This window comes from Eleginops maclovinus, chromosome 18, assembly GCF_036324505.1.
Source record: "Eleginops maclovinus isolate JMC-PN-2008 ecotype Puerto Natales chromosome 18, JC_Emac_rtc_rv5, whole genome shotgun sequence".
In the NCBI taxonomy this organism is placed as follows: Eukaryota; Metazoa; Chordata; class Actinopteri; order Perciformes; family Eleginopidae; genus Eleginops; species Eleginops maclovinus.
The window spans coordinates 2592957-2608549 of NC_086366.1; the positions used below are offsets into that span (position 1 = coordinate 2592957).

At 40.5% G+C, this 15593-nt stretch overlaps 2 protein-coding genes across 2 annotated transcripts in view; both read right to left on the minus strand.

Moving 5' to 3' along the window:
* Positions 1–2034, minus strand: part of acsl3a (acyl-CoA synthetase long chain family member 3a) — a 32651-nt gene extending 30617 nt beyond the window's left edge. The window contains exon 1 of the mRNA XM_063907645.1: positions 1885–2034. The gene's annotated coding sequence lies outside the window, so the exon portion shown is untranslated. The remainder of the gene's footprint in view (positions 1–1884) is intronic.
* Positions 2035–7123: 5089 nt separating this feature from the next.
* LOC134880803 (zinc finger protein 271-like) lies at positions 7124–14572 on the minus strand. The gene is made up of 3 exons (XM_063907882.1): positions 14423–14572; positions 10288–10341; positions 7124–8647 (listed from the first exon to the last, which is right to left on the minus strand). Exons 2-3 carry the CDS (start codon positions 10339–10341, stop codon positions 7124–7126), a joined length of 1578 nt encoding a protein of 525 aa, XP_063763952.1. The 5' UTR covers positions 14423–14572.
* Between the last annotated feature and the right edge of the window lie 1021 nt (positions 14573–15593).

Genomic DNA, 15593 nt, shown 5'->3' on the forward strand with positions numbered 1-15593 from the left:
TTTTTACTCCACTACTTTGATCTGACAGCTTCAATTACAGCTTCAGATTATTGGCTAATTCAATATATGCATCCATTTATGAATAAACATAATTATAGGTTGTAAGATGTACGAGTTTGCTGTGATCGACACATGAATGCACGAATAATCACAATCCATGATTCTGAAACGGGCCACTAAGCATAAAGAGTACTTTTGTACTTTAGCTTGTGTCTGAATGGAGGATTATTCTAACAAAGCTGTTTTACTATTAAGTATTTCTGCTTTTAGCTGCTATTTCTTTACAAGTAAAATAAAGTCATTGTTGGAGATCTTTTATTTTTATAATTATTATTTATTTTAATATTACAAATACTTTCTTTATCTTCTGATGTCACAAATATTTGTATTCTATTTGTAAGGAATTTACTTTTACTTCCTGAAATAGCTGTGTTCTAAGTCACAACGACTGGTGAGTAGTAAGTGTGATTTCATTGAGAGTGAAATTACAAAACACTTATTTGGATTATGTGGATCAAGCTGTGCAAATTGGGACAAAATCCACACTACCACAGAGAAACACATGAGTTATTTCTCTATTTATACAACAGCTAAACCACTCAAGAAAAGTGTTGGATTATGTTCAATTTGAGGGGATTTTAAAGTATGAATAAGGACAGTTTTACTCAGACTCTTGAATATTTTGACTCAGGATTTATTAAATAACTCCATTATAATGAAGACTTGTGTCCACCTTTGTTGCAACTCTGACAAATATGGCTTCCAGTGTGTGTGTGTGTGTGTGTGTGTGCGCTTATCTCATCGGACCATCTCTGCAGGACAATAGCATGTCTGTGTGTATTTTACTAATGGCACTGCATCATTTGATAAGCACTGCTGCAGGCCCGCTCACTTCTGCTGTGTAAATACATTTGAAAAGTGGAGAGCAGCTTGGATTTAAATGTGTAAAACACATGATGTTATAACATGTTTCATGACTGTAAGACTTGTTCTATTAAATGAATATAAAAATGTATAAAAGCTCTTGTAAAAAACAAAAGAGAAAAGAAGCTAATTTACAATTTAGGAATACTGAATGATGAGACTTTCAGAGTTCATATTGTTCTTTTCTGATGTCTTAATACCAGTACAATGGTCTCAGCATTCAGCCACAGATGTTAAACTGGGAACATCCAATCGTAAAAAGAAAAAAAGAAAACTACTTCCGGTTTAGATTTTCAAAATAAAACATTACAAACCCCATCACGTGTTGCGATGGGCTTTATTTGCTGTCGTGAAGGTGATTTCTTCTGTATTCATGGCACATTAGAACAATGGTGTTGTAAGGTAAGATACTGACCAAATATCAGGTCTACTATGGGATCGTCTTTTTAAAGAATGTGAAAGCCTAGTAACACACATTTGAAACACAACACATGCCAAATAAATATAGGCTCAAATCAATTCTTGTGCTATAATTACAGATGCATTAATGTGTTCCTTTACTGAATGTTAAGCTAGGTAAAGGTGGGGTTTATTAAAATGACTGTATCTACTTCTGGGTGGTTTAACCCATAATAATAAATCACGGTATATTAGTTTATTTATACATACATCTGAAAATTAAAGCTATTAAATAAAGATACTGGAGTAAAAAGTACAAGGAAGCATTATAAAAGTGTAGCTGTGGAAATACTGAATTAAAGTAGAGGTATTTAGAATGGTACTCGGCTATAGTACTTGAGTAAATGTACTTCGTTACTTTCTACCTCTGTAATTATGTATATTTATAGAATAAATTCCAACTTTCACAATCTTTTTTGTTCATTTTATCTGCAGCATCTCGCTCATGTGGGAATAAAATAGCATCGTGATTAATATCAAATGAATGAGAAATAAACTTACCGCTCGGCTGCAGCAGCACCACCGGCTCTGAGCTCCACTGTGCAAACCGGAAGTAACATACAGGGGTGAGGTGGGGAGGGGGAGAGGGGGTGCCGGGGGGGCATTTTCTTCATTATGATTGGTGTTCGTAAAAGTGGCGCGTGCTGAGGGCCGGGCCCAGCTGGAAGGAGGCTGACTGCACGGGTTACTATGGGCTACTGTCAGACGGAGCAGACGGGCGTGCGCACGGCACTTACACATACAGCCACGTGAACGCGCATGAAAACACCTTTAAATCTGAACTTCATTTTCCGTCCCACAAAGAGGACAACTGTATTTATTTATTTGTCTTTCTATTTTGTTCATGTATACATTATCAGTGGGTTCATTATGACAGGGACAATGCAACATATTTAATATATATTTTTAATTATGATTTATTTGTGGGATTTTGAGCATAACAGATACACATTACACCTCATGCATGAAGCGGCATTAATACAAAGATTCATTGTGTAAAACAAGGTACAATCAAAGAGACAGTTTATCCCCAGCTCCCACCCCCCACCCCATCCCTCCATTACAGAGAAGTATCAGTGAAATAGAGTATAATGGGTTTTGATACAGGTAATAGTGGTAGTCTAATATAGGCTATGCATGCCTTCTCATATACATAGACATACTTACATACAAGTCATGCATGCTCATATGCTAACATATTTAATATTGCCTGAATCTTAACGACATTGCAGCAAACTACAGTGGGGCAAAAAAGTATTTAGTCAGCCACCAATTGTGCAAGTTCTCCCATTTAAAAAGATGAGAGAGGCCTGTAATTTTTATCATAGGTATACCTCAACTATGAGAGACAGAATGAGAAAAATATCCAGAAAATCACATTGTCTGATTTTTAAAGAATTTATTTTCCAATTATTGTGGAAAATAAGTATTTGGTCAATAACAAAAGTTCATCTCAATACTTTGTTATATTCCCTTTGTTGGCAACGAGAGAGGTGAAACGTTTTCTGCAAGTCTTCACAAGGTTTTCACACACTGTTGCTGGTATTTTGGCCCATTCCACCATGCAGATCTCCTCTAAAGCAGTGATGTTTTGGGGCTGTCGCTGGGCAACACAGACTTTCAGCTCCCTCCAAAGATCTTTTCTATAGGGTTGAGATCTGGAGACTGGCTAGGCCACTCCAGGACCTTGAAATGCTTCTTACGAAGCCACTCCTTCATTGCCCTGGCGGTGTTTTTGGGATCATTGTCATGCTGAAAGACCCAGCCACACTTCATCTTCAGTGCCCTTGATGATGGAAGGAGGTTTTCACTCAAAATCTCACGATACATGGCCCCATTCATTCTTTCCTTTCCACGGATCAGTCGTCCTGGTCCCTTTGCAGAAAAACAGCCCAAGAGCATGATGTTTCCACCCCCATGCTTCACAGTAGGTATGGTGTTCTTTGGATGCAACTCTGCATTCTTTCTCCTCCAAACACGACAAGTTGAGTTTTTACCAAAAAGTTCTATTTTGGTTTCATCTGACCATATGACATTCTCCCAATCCTCTTCTGGATCATCCAAATGCCCTCTAGCAAACTTCAGACGGGCCTGGACATGTACTGGCTTAAGCAGGGGGACACGTCTGGAACTGCAGGATTAAGTCCCTGGCGGCATAGTGTGTTACTGATGGTAGCCTCTGTTACTTTGGTCCCAGCTCTATGCAGGTCATTCACTAGGTCCCCCCGTGTGGTTCTGGGATTTTTGCTCACCGTTCTTGTGATCATTTTGACCCCACGGGGTGAGATCTTGCGTGGAGCCCCAGATCGAGGGAGATTAGCAGTGGTCTTGTATGTCTTCCATTTTCTAATAATTGCTCCCACAGTTGATTTCTTCACACCAAGCTGCTTACCTATTGCAGATTCAGTTTTCCCAGCCTGGTGCAGGTCTACAATTTTGTCTCTGGTCTCCTTTGACAGCTCTTTGGTCTTGGCCATAGTGGAGTTTGGAGTATGACTGTTTGAGGTTGTGGACAGGTGTCTTTTATACTGATAACGAGTTCAAAAAGGTGCCATTAATACAGGTAACGAGTGGAGGACAGAGGAGCCTCTTAAAGAAGAAGTTACAGGTCTGTGAGAGCCAGAAATCTTGCTTGTTTGTAGGTGACCAAATACTTATTTTACTGAGGAATTTATAATTAATTCATAAAAAATTCTACAATGTGATTTCCTGGATTTTTTTTTCTCATTCTGTCTCTCATAGTTGAGGTATACCTATGATAAAAATTACAGGCCTCTCTCATCTTTTTAAATGGGAGAACTTGCACAATTGGTGGCTGACTAAATACTTTTTTGCCCCACTGTATAAGCAGTAACGAACTTCCCTAAATTCTGATTATATGCTAGATTTAGAAATGTGTCACTTTATGCAGCCTGTAAATAATGCATCGATTAAAAAAGAGAGAATAAGTTAAGTGTGTGTTTTCCAGCTGAGGCTGTGCCATTATTCATCTAGCAGCTTTAGTCCATGTTTTGCTTTAGTTTGCCAAATTCAACAGTAGTGGTTCTGCCTCCTTTCATGTCACAACAGTGTGTGAGCTGCAGAATAAGCTCTAACATTTTGCGGTGGGTCTTTGCTTCTCTGTCCTTTATGTTGGCTTGATAAATGAGGCAGCAGCAGGAGGTCCTCTTTCAGTATCTGCTCCAGTGACTGTGAGCTACAGGAAGTCATGGGCTGGAGCTAAGCAGGTCAACCCTACCATCTGGTGGCTGGAAAATAACTCTCACATTTACAAGTCAATACAACTTGGATTACAGATATTTCGCAATTTGCCATTAGGAACAGGGACATACAAAAGACAAGATAAACTAATCAAAAAGAGACAAAATTAACCAAAAATAAATACATCTAAAAGGGACAAGGCTTTTTATATAGATCATATTCCTCTATCACGCTCAACAGTTCTGTTGCATTCTTATTTTTCATGAATTTAACAGCTTTAATAATGTGAAGGATCTCATTATAAAAGACACAAAACTCAGGATTCACTTTATTAAACATGTATTTATAAAATCCAGGGAAATAAATCCTTTTGAGACAAGCTGTGCTTCCATAAAAATGAAAAGAAAACCTCCAGAATATATTATCTACTCATTATTCATTATTGATATTATCATATGGATGGACTGCCTCACACAGCGATTGTTACCTGGGTGTAGTTCAATGGTATTTCGTCTACCTGTTGCATGCCGGGGTTTGGATGGTGAAGAAGGAGAGCTGCCTCGGATATTTTCTGTTGCACGTATAATCTTACTTTAGTAACGTTTGGTTTATTTCCTTTATTCAACACCTTGAAACTTTAGCTTCAGCACGGACTCGTTCTGTGGAATTAATGAGGCTAGTTTAGTCCGTTAGTGTCACCTTTATTTAGTGGGAGTTTAGTTGCTATGTACACATTCAGGAATTTATTTCACTAACTTTGTAAATTTGTGTCTTTGCAATTCTTCTTTATCCTCCAAAAGTTAGCATTAGATGATGCCTAGATTTGAATGATAAAACCTCCTGTTTAGGAAACTAAAATACATCAGATATTTCTCTTAATATATTTAAGTGTCTTGTAAAATGTAGGCTCTGGAAATGTACAACATATCTTTAAAGGTTGTTTCTTGAAATGATTGCAAGACATTTTCACATCCGCTGCACCGGTGTATATTCTGAAGGTTTCTAAGGATGTTTACTTTATATAACTCATAGACATCTGTCTAGCTGTTGGCACTGATTTAAGGGTTGTGATAAAGCGACAGAATCAGCAAAAACATTGACGTTAAAATATCGACTGGAAAGAATGATGTATTTCTACTGTAAACATGAATGGCCCGAGGACAGACCCCTGTGGAACCTCTTTCCTGATGGTAAAATGGCCTGAATGAGTTCCGTCAGCAGCGGTTGTAGTTTATGGTTCAACGGGATGCTCTATCCAGCTTATATGAGGCTGAAGGCTCTATGTCAGTGGTTCTTAACCTTGCTGGAGGTACTGAACCCCACCAATTTCATATGCGCGTTCACCGAACCCTTCTTTATTGGAAATAGGTATATGTTTTACTGGTGCACAAAATGAACCGTGTATCAACTTCACAAAGAACAAAACCAGCAAAACAGGATTTTCACACAAAAACAAAAACATGAATACTTAGTGCAAATCAGTGTGACAGCCGCTATGAGTGTTTCACCAATGGTGTGTGGTTTGCCCTGCTTTACAATCAGGTAAGCAACTTCGTACGATGCTGTGAGGATCGGTTTGTTGATGGGTACAAAGCCGAGAACAGGCAGAGTAGCCTTTTCATCGAATCTGGCTCTCTTCACCTTGAATTCAGCGTTGTGTTCTTGTATTCCCCATCTGCATGCTGCTTAAGGAAGTGTTCCCTTAGTTTTGCCGGTGCTAGACTAGAATTGCTCAACTTGGCATGGCAAATCATGCAGTTAGGACGCTGATTCCCATCCCGTTCCGTTATACATGTGAATCCATATTGTACATATTCGTCCGACCACTTTCTTTTTTTGCTCGATATAGTTAGTATGAAGGGATTTAAATATTAAGAAAGAAATCACACGACGTACCATCACGACAGTCACTCGGCTACTGAGTCGAGTCGACTACTGAGCGCATCAAATTCCCTGCAGCACAGATAGGCCAAGTGATGTAGCGTGATCACCTGCAGCCAGTGATGGCCAAGCGGGGCGTGTCATCATGAATCATATGAGTCGGGTGTGTGTCTTGACCTCCGCCGAACCCCTGAGACTGACTCACCGAACCCCCGGGGTTTGATCGAACCCAGGTTAAGAACCACTGCTCTATACACACAGTAAGAGAGAGGCTTTAACGGGCTGTTGAATTACAACACAGATAGATCATTCTTATATTTGAGTTTCTGTGGTGCCTTGTTCTTTAGGGAGCTCTGTGTGTGTTTTTAATGTTGAAAAAAGGACAAGTTGACAACAGAAGTGCACGACATCTTTTAACGTTGAGTCAAGAAGTCCACTTCACTGTCTCTGAACAGTCTCAGTGCACTGGTGAAGGTTTACTCCAACAAGATAAGATAAGAGGCGGTACGGTGATCCTGAAGCAGTCTGATTCTCTAAAGCTCTTCTCACACTGGTCACAGGAGTGGGGTTTTTCTCCAGTGTGGGTTCGCTTGTGGCGCTTCAAATGGCTGGACCGGCTAAAGCTCTTCTCACACTGGTCACAGGAGTGGGGTTTTTCTCAAGTGTGGGTTCGCTGGTGGTGCTTCAAATGGCTGGACAAGCTAAAGCTCTTCTCACACTGGTCACAGGAGTGGGGTTTTTCTCCAGTGTGGGTTCGCTGGTGGCGCTTCAAATTGCCTGCCTGGCTAAAGCTCTTCTCACACTGGTCACAGGAGTGGGGTTTTTCTCCAGTGTGGGTTCGCTGGTGGCACTTCAAATTGCCTGCCTGGCTAAAGCTCTTCTCACACTGGTCACAGGAGTGGGGTTTTTCTCCAGTGTGGGTTCGCTGGTGGCACTTCAAATTGCCTGCCTGGCTAAAGCTCTTCTCACACTGGTCACAGGAGTGGGGTTTTTCTCCAGTGTGGGTTCGCTGGTGGCGCTTCAAATGGCTGGACAAGCTAAAGCTTTTCTCACACTGGTCACAGGAGTGGGGTTTTTCTCCAGTGTGGGTTCGCTTGTGGTGCTTCAAATGGCTGGACCGGCTAAAGCTCTTCTCACACTGGTCACAGGAGTGGGGTTTTTCTCCAGTGTGGGTTCGCTTGTGGTGCTTCAAATGGCTGGACCGGCTAAAGCTCTTCTCACACTGGTCACAGGAGTGGGGTTTTTCTCCAGTGTGGGTTCGCTTGTGGTGCTTCAAATGGCTGGACCGGCTAAAGCTCTTCTCACACTGGTCACAGGAGTGGGGTTTTTCTCCAGTGTGGGTTCGCTGGTGGCGCTTCAAATGGCTGGACAAGCTAAAGCTTTTCTCACACTGGTCACAGGAGTGGGGTTTTTCTCCAGTGTGGGTTCGCTTGTGGTGCTTCAAATGGCTGGACTGGCTAAAGCTCTTCTCACACTGGTCACAGGAGTGGGGTTTTTCTCCAGTGTGGGTTCGCTGGTGGCGCTTCAAATGGCTGGACCGGCTAAAGCTCTTCTCACACTGGTCACAGGAGTGGGGTTTTTCTCCAGTGTGGGTTCGCTGGTGGCACTTCAAATGGCTGGACCATCTAAAGCTCTTCTCACACTGGTCACAGGAGTGGGGTTTTTCTCCAGTGTGGGTTCGCTGGTGGCGCTTCAAATGGCTGGACCATCTAAAGCTCTTCTCACACTGGTCACAGGAGTGGGGTTTTTCTCCAGTGTGGGTTCGCTGGTGGCACTTCAAATGGCTGGACCATCTAAAGCTCTTCTCACACTGGTCACAGGAGTGGGGTTTTTCTCCAGTGTGGGTTCGCTGGTGGCGCTTCAAATGGCTGGACAAGCTAAAGCTCTTCTCACACTGGTCACAGGAGTGGGGTTTTTCTCCAGTGTGGGTTCGCTGGTGGCGCTTCAAATGGCTGGACCATCTAAAGCTCTTCTCACACTGGTCACAGGAGTGGGGTTTTTCTCCAGTGTGGGTTCGCTGGTGGCGCTTCAAATGGCTGGACCATCTAAAGCTCTTCTCACACTGGTCACAGGAGTGGGGTTTTTCTCCAGTGCGGCTAGACCGATGTTGATCCAGCTGTTCCCCGATGATACTCTCCTCACCCTCATAATAAAGTCTATCTGGGTTTTTGCAGGTCTCTTTCTAAAAAGCAAAATATCCAATCAACAGAGATAGCGACACAGGTGTATTACAGGACACATGAATACAGGTAAAAAATGGACTTGACAGAAAAATAGTAAGGCTTCAATGAAACCTCGAAATGCATCCTGACTTGTTGTAGCCTAAAATACGGCTGAATAAAGGAAACAAATATAACTACCTATTAACTTGAAAACACTTCTGCACAAAGACGCACTGATTGGTTGTTTGATTCAGACTGAACTTGTTGTTTTTCTAAAAATAAATACGGAGGGGTTGGCGCTCACGGGCATATTCTTTTTAAGGAACCTTTTTTATTTAATATTATTAAAGACTTGCAAAATCAAAATGTGTCTTTTTCAACCAATATCCTGATTAAGTATTGCCTACTTTGTCAGTTTTATAGTCAGAGTTATGTATAGCTATATGTAACAACTAAAATCTGCACCGTGAATTTAAAAAACATTGACAATTAAATGATCACATCATTTCTTTAACTATACTCAAGTAACATTTTTAGATACTTGTACTATACTTGAGTTTTTCCATTTTATGCTACTCCACTTCAATTCAGATGTATGACTTGTGTACGTTTACTCCAGTACATTTATTAGTTGCTAGGCAGATTAGGATGAATGATGGTAAATATAATCTCCCTTAAATCAGACTTTAGTTCACCTGCAGTAAATCCAGCAGCTACCCTGCAGTATACACAGCCATTCAAACTAGCTGCACCTTTACCAGCTCTGAGAACACTTTAATGATCAATCATTATAAAACATATCAGAGATATTATTCTGAAATGGACCAATCAGACAATGACTACTTTTACTGTCACTACTTTAAGTACATTTAGAGGAGAGTACTTTCTACTTTCACTGGAGGAACATTTAGAATACTTTTACTGTGACAGAGTATTCCTACACTCTGGTACTTCTACTTTACTCAAGTACAAGACCTGAGTACTTCTACTTTACTCAAGTACAAGATCTGAGTACTTCTACTTTACTCAAGTGCAAGATCTGAGTACTTCTACTTTAACTCAATTACAAGACCTGAGTACTTCTACTTTACTCAAGTACAAGACCTGAGTACTTCTACTTTTACTCAAGTACAAGATCTGAGTACTTCTACTTTAACTCAATTACAAGATCTGAGTACTTCTACTTTTACTCAAGTACAACATCTGAGTACTTCTACTTTTACTCAAGTACAAGATCTGAGTACTTCTACTTTTACTTAAGTACAACATCTGAGTACTTCTACTTTTACTCAAGTACAACATCTGAGTACTTCTACTTTACTCAAGTACAACATCTGAGTACTTCTACTCCTCTGAGTAAATGTGAATGATCAGATGTTACCATCTCCTTGCGTATGCTACTTTAGCTTTAGCACATTCCCTCTTTGCTACGGGTCACTTCCTGTTTACTTTTTTGATTGATTTTGCCAGAGGTTTCCTAGCAACCAATCCTGGTTTACACTCAAAAAATACAACCATGGAAACAATTATGGAAACTTGAGTCGTGTGCCAACCACCGGACTCTAGACTGCTGAGCTTTACACACAGTTTGATTGTTTTCATTCAAATATAAATACTTATTTAACCAGGATTGTGACTTCTTAAAGTTAAAGGAACTTACCTCTGCTGATGGACTCATTCTGCTGCTGTTATCTCCTACCTGATGTTCAGCCATCTGCAATAACAGGAATTACCATATTATTTAGAGACGATGAGTCAGTCTTGTGCAGAGTCAGCAGGTCAGGCATTTCACTACCAGTTGCCATTTTTTTTTTTTTTAACATGTATTTATTGATTTTCAGATGTTTGTAGAAATCGACAATCCACAATGGTACATTATAGCAAAAAGTCATCAACATTAATAATGTAAATCCCCCTCCCTAAGGGAAAATAAACAGAACTAACAAAGGAAGATGGATTAAAATGAATTAAATAATAATAATAATTTAAATAAAATAGAAAACGCACATAAAGGCTTATAACATTACATAAAAGACATCAAATAGGTGCTGGACACAATATGGTTGTATGTAGACATCAAAGTTATTATACATTCAGTATTCGCTATAGATATACCACTCTCAAGTCTCCAAAACTTCCCCAAGATCACAATTCTCCAGGAATGTAAGAAAGGGAGTCCAAACCTCATAGAATTTGGCTGATTTCTTTTTCACTGTGTATGTTAATTTTTCAAGGACAAGGCATGCGGACAACTCTTTAAGCCAGCGGCCCACAGAAGGGCTCTTTACATCCTTCCAACAGAGAGATCAGACGTCTTGCTTGTAATAGACATAAATCTGTCATTGTCTTCTCTTTGCTGTTTAACAAACAGTCCTCTGGGTACAGATTCAGAATACAAAGTTTAGGGCAATTGGGGATTGGATTTAAGGTCATTTTAGAAATCATTCTTATGATTTCAGTCCAGAACTTTTGCATCTCAGGACAACTCCACTGGCAGTGAAATAAAGTGCCTTTTTCTAAATTGCATTTGACACATATCGGGAATATTTGGATTCATCTTATTCAGTCTAACTGGAGTAATGTAAACCCTCATAATCCAGTTGTACTGAATCAGTTTGACATGAGTATTTATTGTTAGGAGATGAGCACTTGAACATACCTCACCCCATTCCCCCTCAGAGATATCTTCTTGCAAGTCTCCCATCCATTGAGCTCTCTTATGTTCAGTGGAGTCTTTATGGTTTTTCACCAGTATGTTATAAAGTAAGGATATTTGACCCCTGCCAATACAGTTATTCACCGACACATGTTCTAATATGGATAAAGGAGGTTGTACATCAGAATGTGTCTGCGTATAAATGAAGCTTCGTAGCTGTAAATATTTTAAAAAATGTTTCTGAGGTATGTCATATTTATTTTGAAGTTATGACAAGAGGTCCCAGTAGTTTATCTTTGAATATCTTGTAAATATCAACTGGGAGTCCATCAGGACCCGCGGCTTTACCTCCCCTCATATTGATAATGGCATTGGAGATTTCTGGAAGAGTTAATTTTTCGTCCAAATGTGCTTTAGAATCATTGGCTATAGTAGGAATACAAAGTTTATCCAGGAAATCATTCTGTTTTCCTAAGTTTTCAGGAGTTTCAGATGTATACAGTGTTTTGTAAAAAGAGGCAAAGGTTTTATTGATCTCCTGGGGGTCTGCTGATATTGTCCCACTTTGGGTTTGGATCGCATTAATTGCCCTATCTGCATCCAATTTCTTAATACGGCAAGCCAACAATCTCCCAGATTGTTCCCCTTGTTCATAGTAACTCTGTTTCAGACAGATTAGACTGTTTTCTGCTTTTGTTATAGACATTTTTTCATACTGGGCTTTAAGAGACATCAATTCTTGTTTTATCTTTATGGAGTCATCCAAGAAAGCCTCTCCTTCCAACTGTCTGATTCTACGGTCAAGTTCATTCATTTCCAGTTTAAGTTTGTTTGTTTTTGAGCTGGTATAGGATATGATCATACCTCTGATGTACGCTTTAAAGGCCTCCCATCTGACAATAGCAGAGGTCTCATTTGTGTTTGTGTTCAAATAAATCCCAATTTGAGCTTTTAAAAAAAGCAGGAAGTTTGAATCAGAAAGCCATCTTGGATGAAATCTCCATCTAGAAGTGGACTTAACCAACCTCGGGGCGTTGTATATAAGTGAAGTAGGAGAGTGGTCTGACAGCAGTATACTATTATAATTACAATCTACCACAGAGAAGAGCATAGAGCTTGATACTAAAAAATAATCTATGCGGGAGTACGATTTAAAAGAGGAAGAAAAACAGGAAAATTCTAATTTATCAGGTTTTAAACTTCTCCAAGGATCACACAGGTTTAGATCATTTACATATTGCAACAGCTTCTTCCTACTCTGTGTGTGAGAGGAGTCTACTCCAGAAGAGCGGTCCAATTTGGGATCTAAAGTGCCCTCCCTGGGCGTGAGGCAATTATCAAAAATAATAAATTTGGGGTTATCATCGTTTGGGGCGTATACGTTAATCATATTTATCTTTTCGTCTAGCAATGTACCCTGAACAATCAAATATCTACCCCCTAGATCACAAATTATATTGTCTACCTTGAAGGGGACAGATCTGTGAATAAGGATCATCACCCCACGGGTATGAGATACGCAAGAGGCTGAAATGACTTGCCCTGGCAATCGGACAGCAAGTGGGTTTCCTGAATATACACTACTGATGATTTTAGTTGCTTAAGCCTACTTATTACTTGCTTCGCTTTAACCAGTCCAAGCCTCTAACATTCCAGGACGTGAACTTTAAATTTAAATTAGAAGTCATATTTAATGTCATCCAGTATGAGTGGTACAAGCCCCGTCATAGACGGGATGGAAATAAACACTGCCTGTTTTTAATAGAACGCATGTGGTTATCTGATGTCTTGGAAAATAATGTAACGTTACATTTATAACCCTTAAATTAATCCCCGAGTCGTCTCCCCAAATGAGACGACGAGTCAACATTGGGAGCGAACTAGGAGCTCACTGATCCACTAATAAAGAGGAGCAGACAAGAACCGGCGTGTCACAAAATAAACCAGCCCTCCGGATATAATCGGTATAAGGCGATAAACGAACAATAAAGTGTGCATGTGTATCTGGCTGTTGTGTGGGTATAAGACCACGTTATTAAGGCTGCGACCCGGTGATCACCGTAGGACTGACCTCCAATATTCGACTATTCGACGATTCGATTCGGAGAGGTCTGATTCGACTATGAACCTCGTAGTCGAATCTTCGTAAAATGTTGTTATACAACAAAGACCATACCATTCTGACTATATGGGGTGCCCGCGGCTGCCGAGCATTAATTGTAACATAGAATGTCTTTTTTTGTTATATAGGTCTTGAAAAAGCATGACATGGTGGTCTTCGTACATGATCCTGCCCTTGTTCCTGGCGGCCTGCATGACTTGGATCTTGTCTTGAAAGTTTAACAACTTCATTATCATGACTCGCGGAGCGGAGGACCGCGGCGCGCCCGGTAGCCTGTGAGCCCTTTCAATAAAAGTCGGAAAAGTGCCCGGGCCCAGGGCTTCAGGTAGCCACTTTTCCAGAAAAGCAACTGGGTTGCCCTTTTCAACTTTCTCCGGGAGATTCACCAGCCTGAGATTTGAGCGGCGGTTCCTATTTTCCAGGTCATCCATTTTGTAGGTGAGACACCTGTTTCTCCAGCGCGGCTAGTTTAGTATTATGGACAGCGATATCGTCTTCTACCTCACCAATCCGATCTTCTGCCTGTCCCAGTCTCCCTGAGAAGTATTTGCTACCAATTTGATCCCGTTTATTGCAGTCATAACCCCGTCAAATGTGGTGCCGAAGTCGTCCTTCAGAGCTGCGATCGCTTCCAGAATGTCCGCCGCCTCCAGAGTTTGGGTAGCTAGCTTGTTAGCATCATCCTGTTTCTTCAGGTCGATCGGCCTTGTTCTGAGACTTTTTCTGGTGGTCCAAGGCTGTTTTAGGTTGTCTGGTCGACATATCACGGTCTAAGATACACTTATCTTGGGTTAATAAAGGCGTTTGTTCGCTTTTTACACAGGATACTGTTCAATTTAACCGGTTTTGACGGGGAGAGAATATACGCGACCGCTCAGCTCCGCGCCATAGCCACACCCCTCACTACTTTCATTAAATATCAACATACATTTTAAAGAGTCAATTTAATCCAAACGATACGCTCTCGTAAACTACAGACCATCACATAGAAAGCTGCAGAAATGTTGTTTCTCTTACCGCTGATGTGTGAGAGTAGTTGGGATAACTTGTGCAGCTTGATGGACGTCTTCTCGTGGGTTCAGGTCTGAAAGGACTCAGTGACGTGCGGTGAAGTTCATGGCTGGTGAGGCACTGACGTCATCACAATCAGATTTGAACTGGACTCACTAGCACCCTCTGCCATGAGGCAGGAGAACTGCGTGCCTCACCTCGTCTCTCTTCGCAGCGGTTTTGCTCAGCACAAGAGACACGTTACAGACATACAGTTGACAAAAAACACTGTATATTATATACACCAGCTAAAGTATGGAAATTAGTTAATATAGCCAGAGTGTTTGAACATTTTAATAGCGACATACAGACAGACAGCAGTTACAGGTTGGTGCCTCACCGAGCAGCCGTTCTCTGTGTTTGAACGTGAATATGAAAATTCAGCGATTTTGGATCAAAATAATGTAAAACTGGTAAAATTAAAAGGAAAATAACTTTATAATACAAACAACTGGATAAATATGATCATTAAATTTATTTCTTCATTTTACTTTTCATGATGACAGGTGAGGCACAGAGCGCTCCTCACAGTACATATATGATGTTGTCTGCATCTCAACGGCAATACTGTGTCACTTTATGCAGCTGTGCATCAATTAAGAAAAAGATCAGCAAGAAATAACAAGAATAATCTGTGGTGGAAATGACCTTTACTGAAGTACTGTACTTTACTGTCGTTTTGAGACACATCCCTTTCTGCAACCAGCATCATATTTGATCCTCTCCTCCCATGGGCTCTTTCCAGGTGATGCCAGTTTCAACAGGACCATATTATGGGTTGTCTCTGAAACCAGGAGGATGTCTGGCTTCAGGGTGGTCGTGGCTCCCAAAACTTCTGCATATCACTTCTTTGGACAATACATATTCAAATCAGTGATGTAAAGTAGATTTATTCAAGTACTGTACTTTAATAACATTTTTAGATACATGTACTATACTTGAGTATTTACATTTTAGACTACTTTGTACTTTTACTCCATTACATAACTTGAATACCTTTAGTTGCTAGGCAGATTTAGATTAATGATGTGAAATGTAATCAACCCTTATATCAGACTTTAGTTCACCTGGAGTAAATTCACAAGCCACCCAAGCCATTCAAACTAGCTGCACCTTTACCAGCTCTGAGAACACTTTA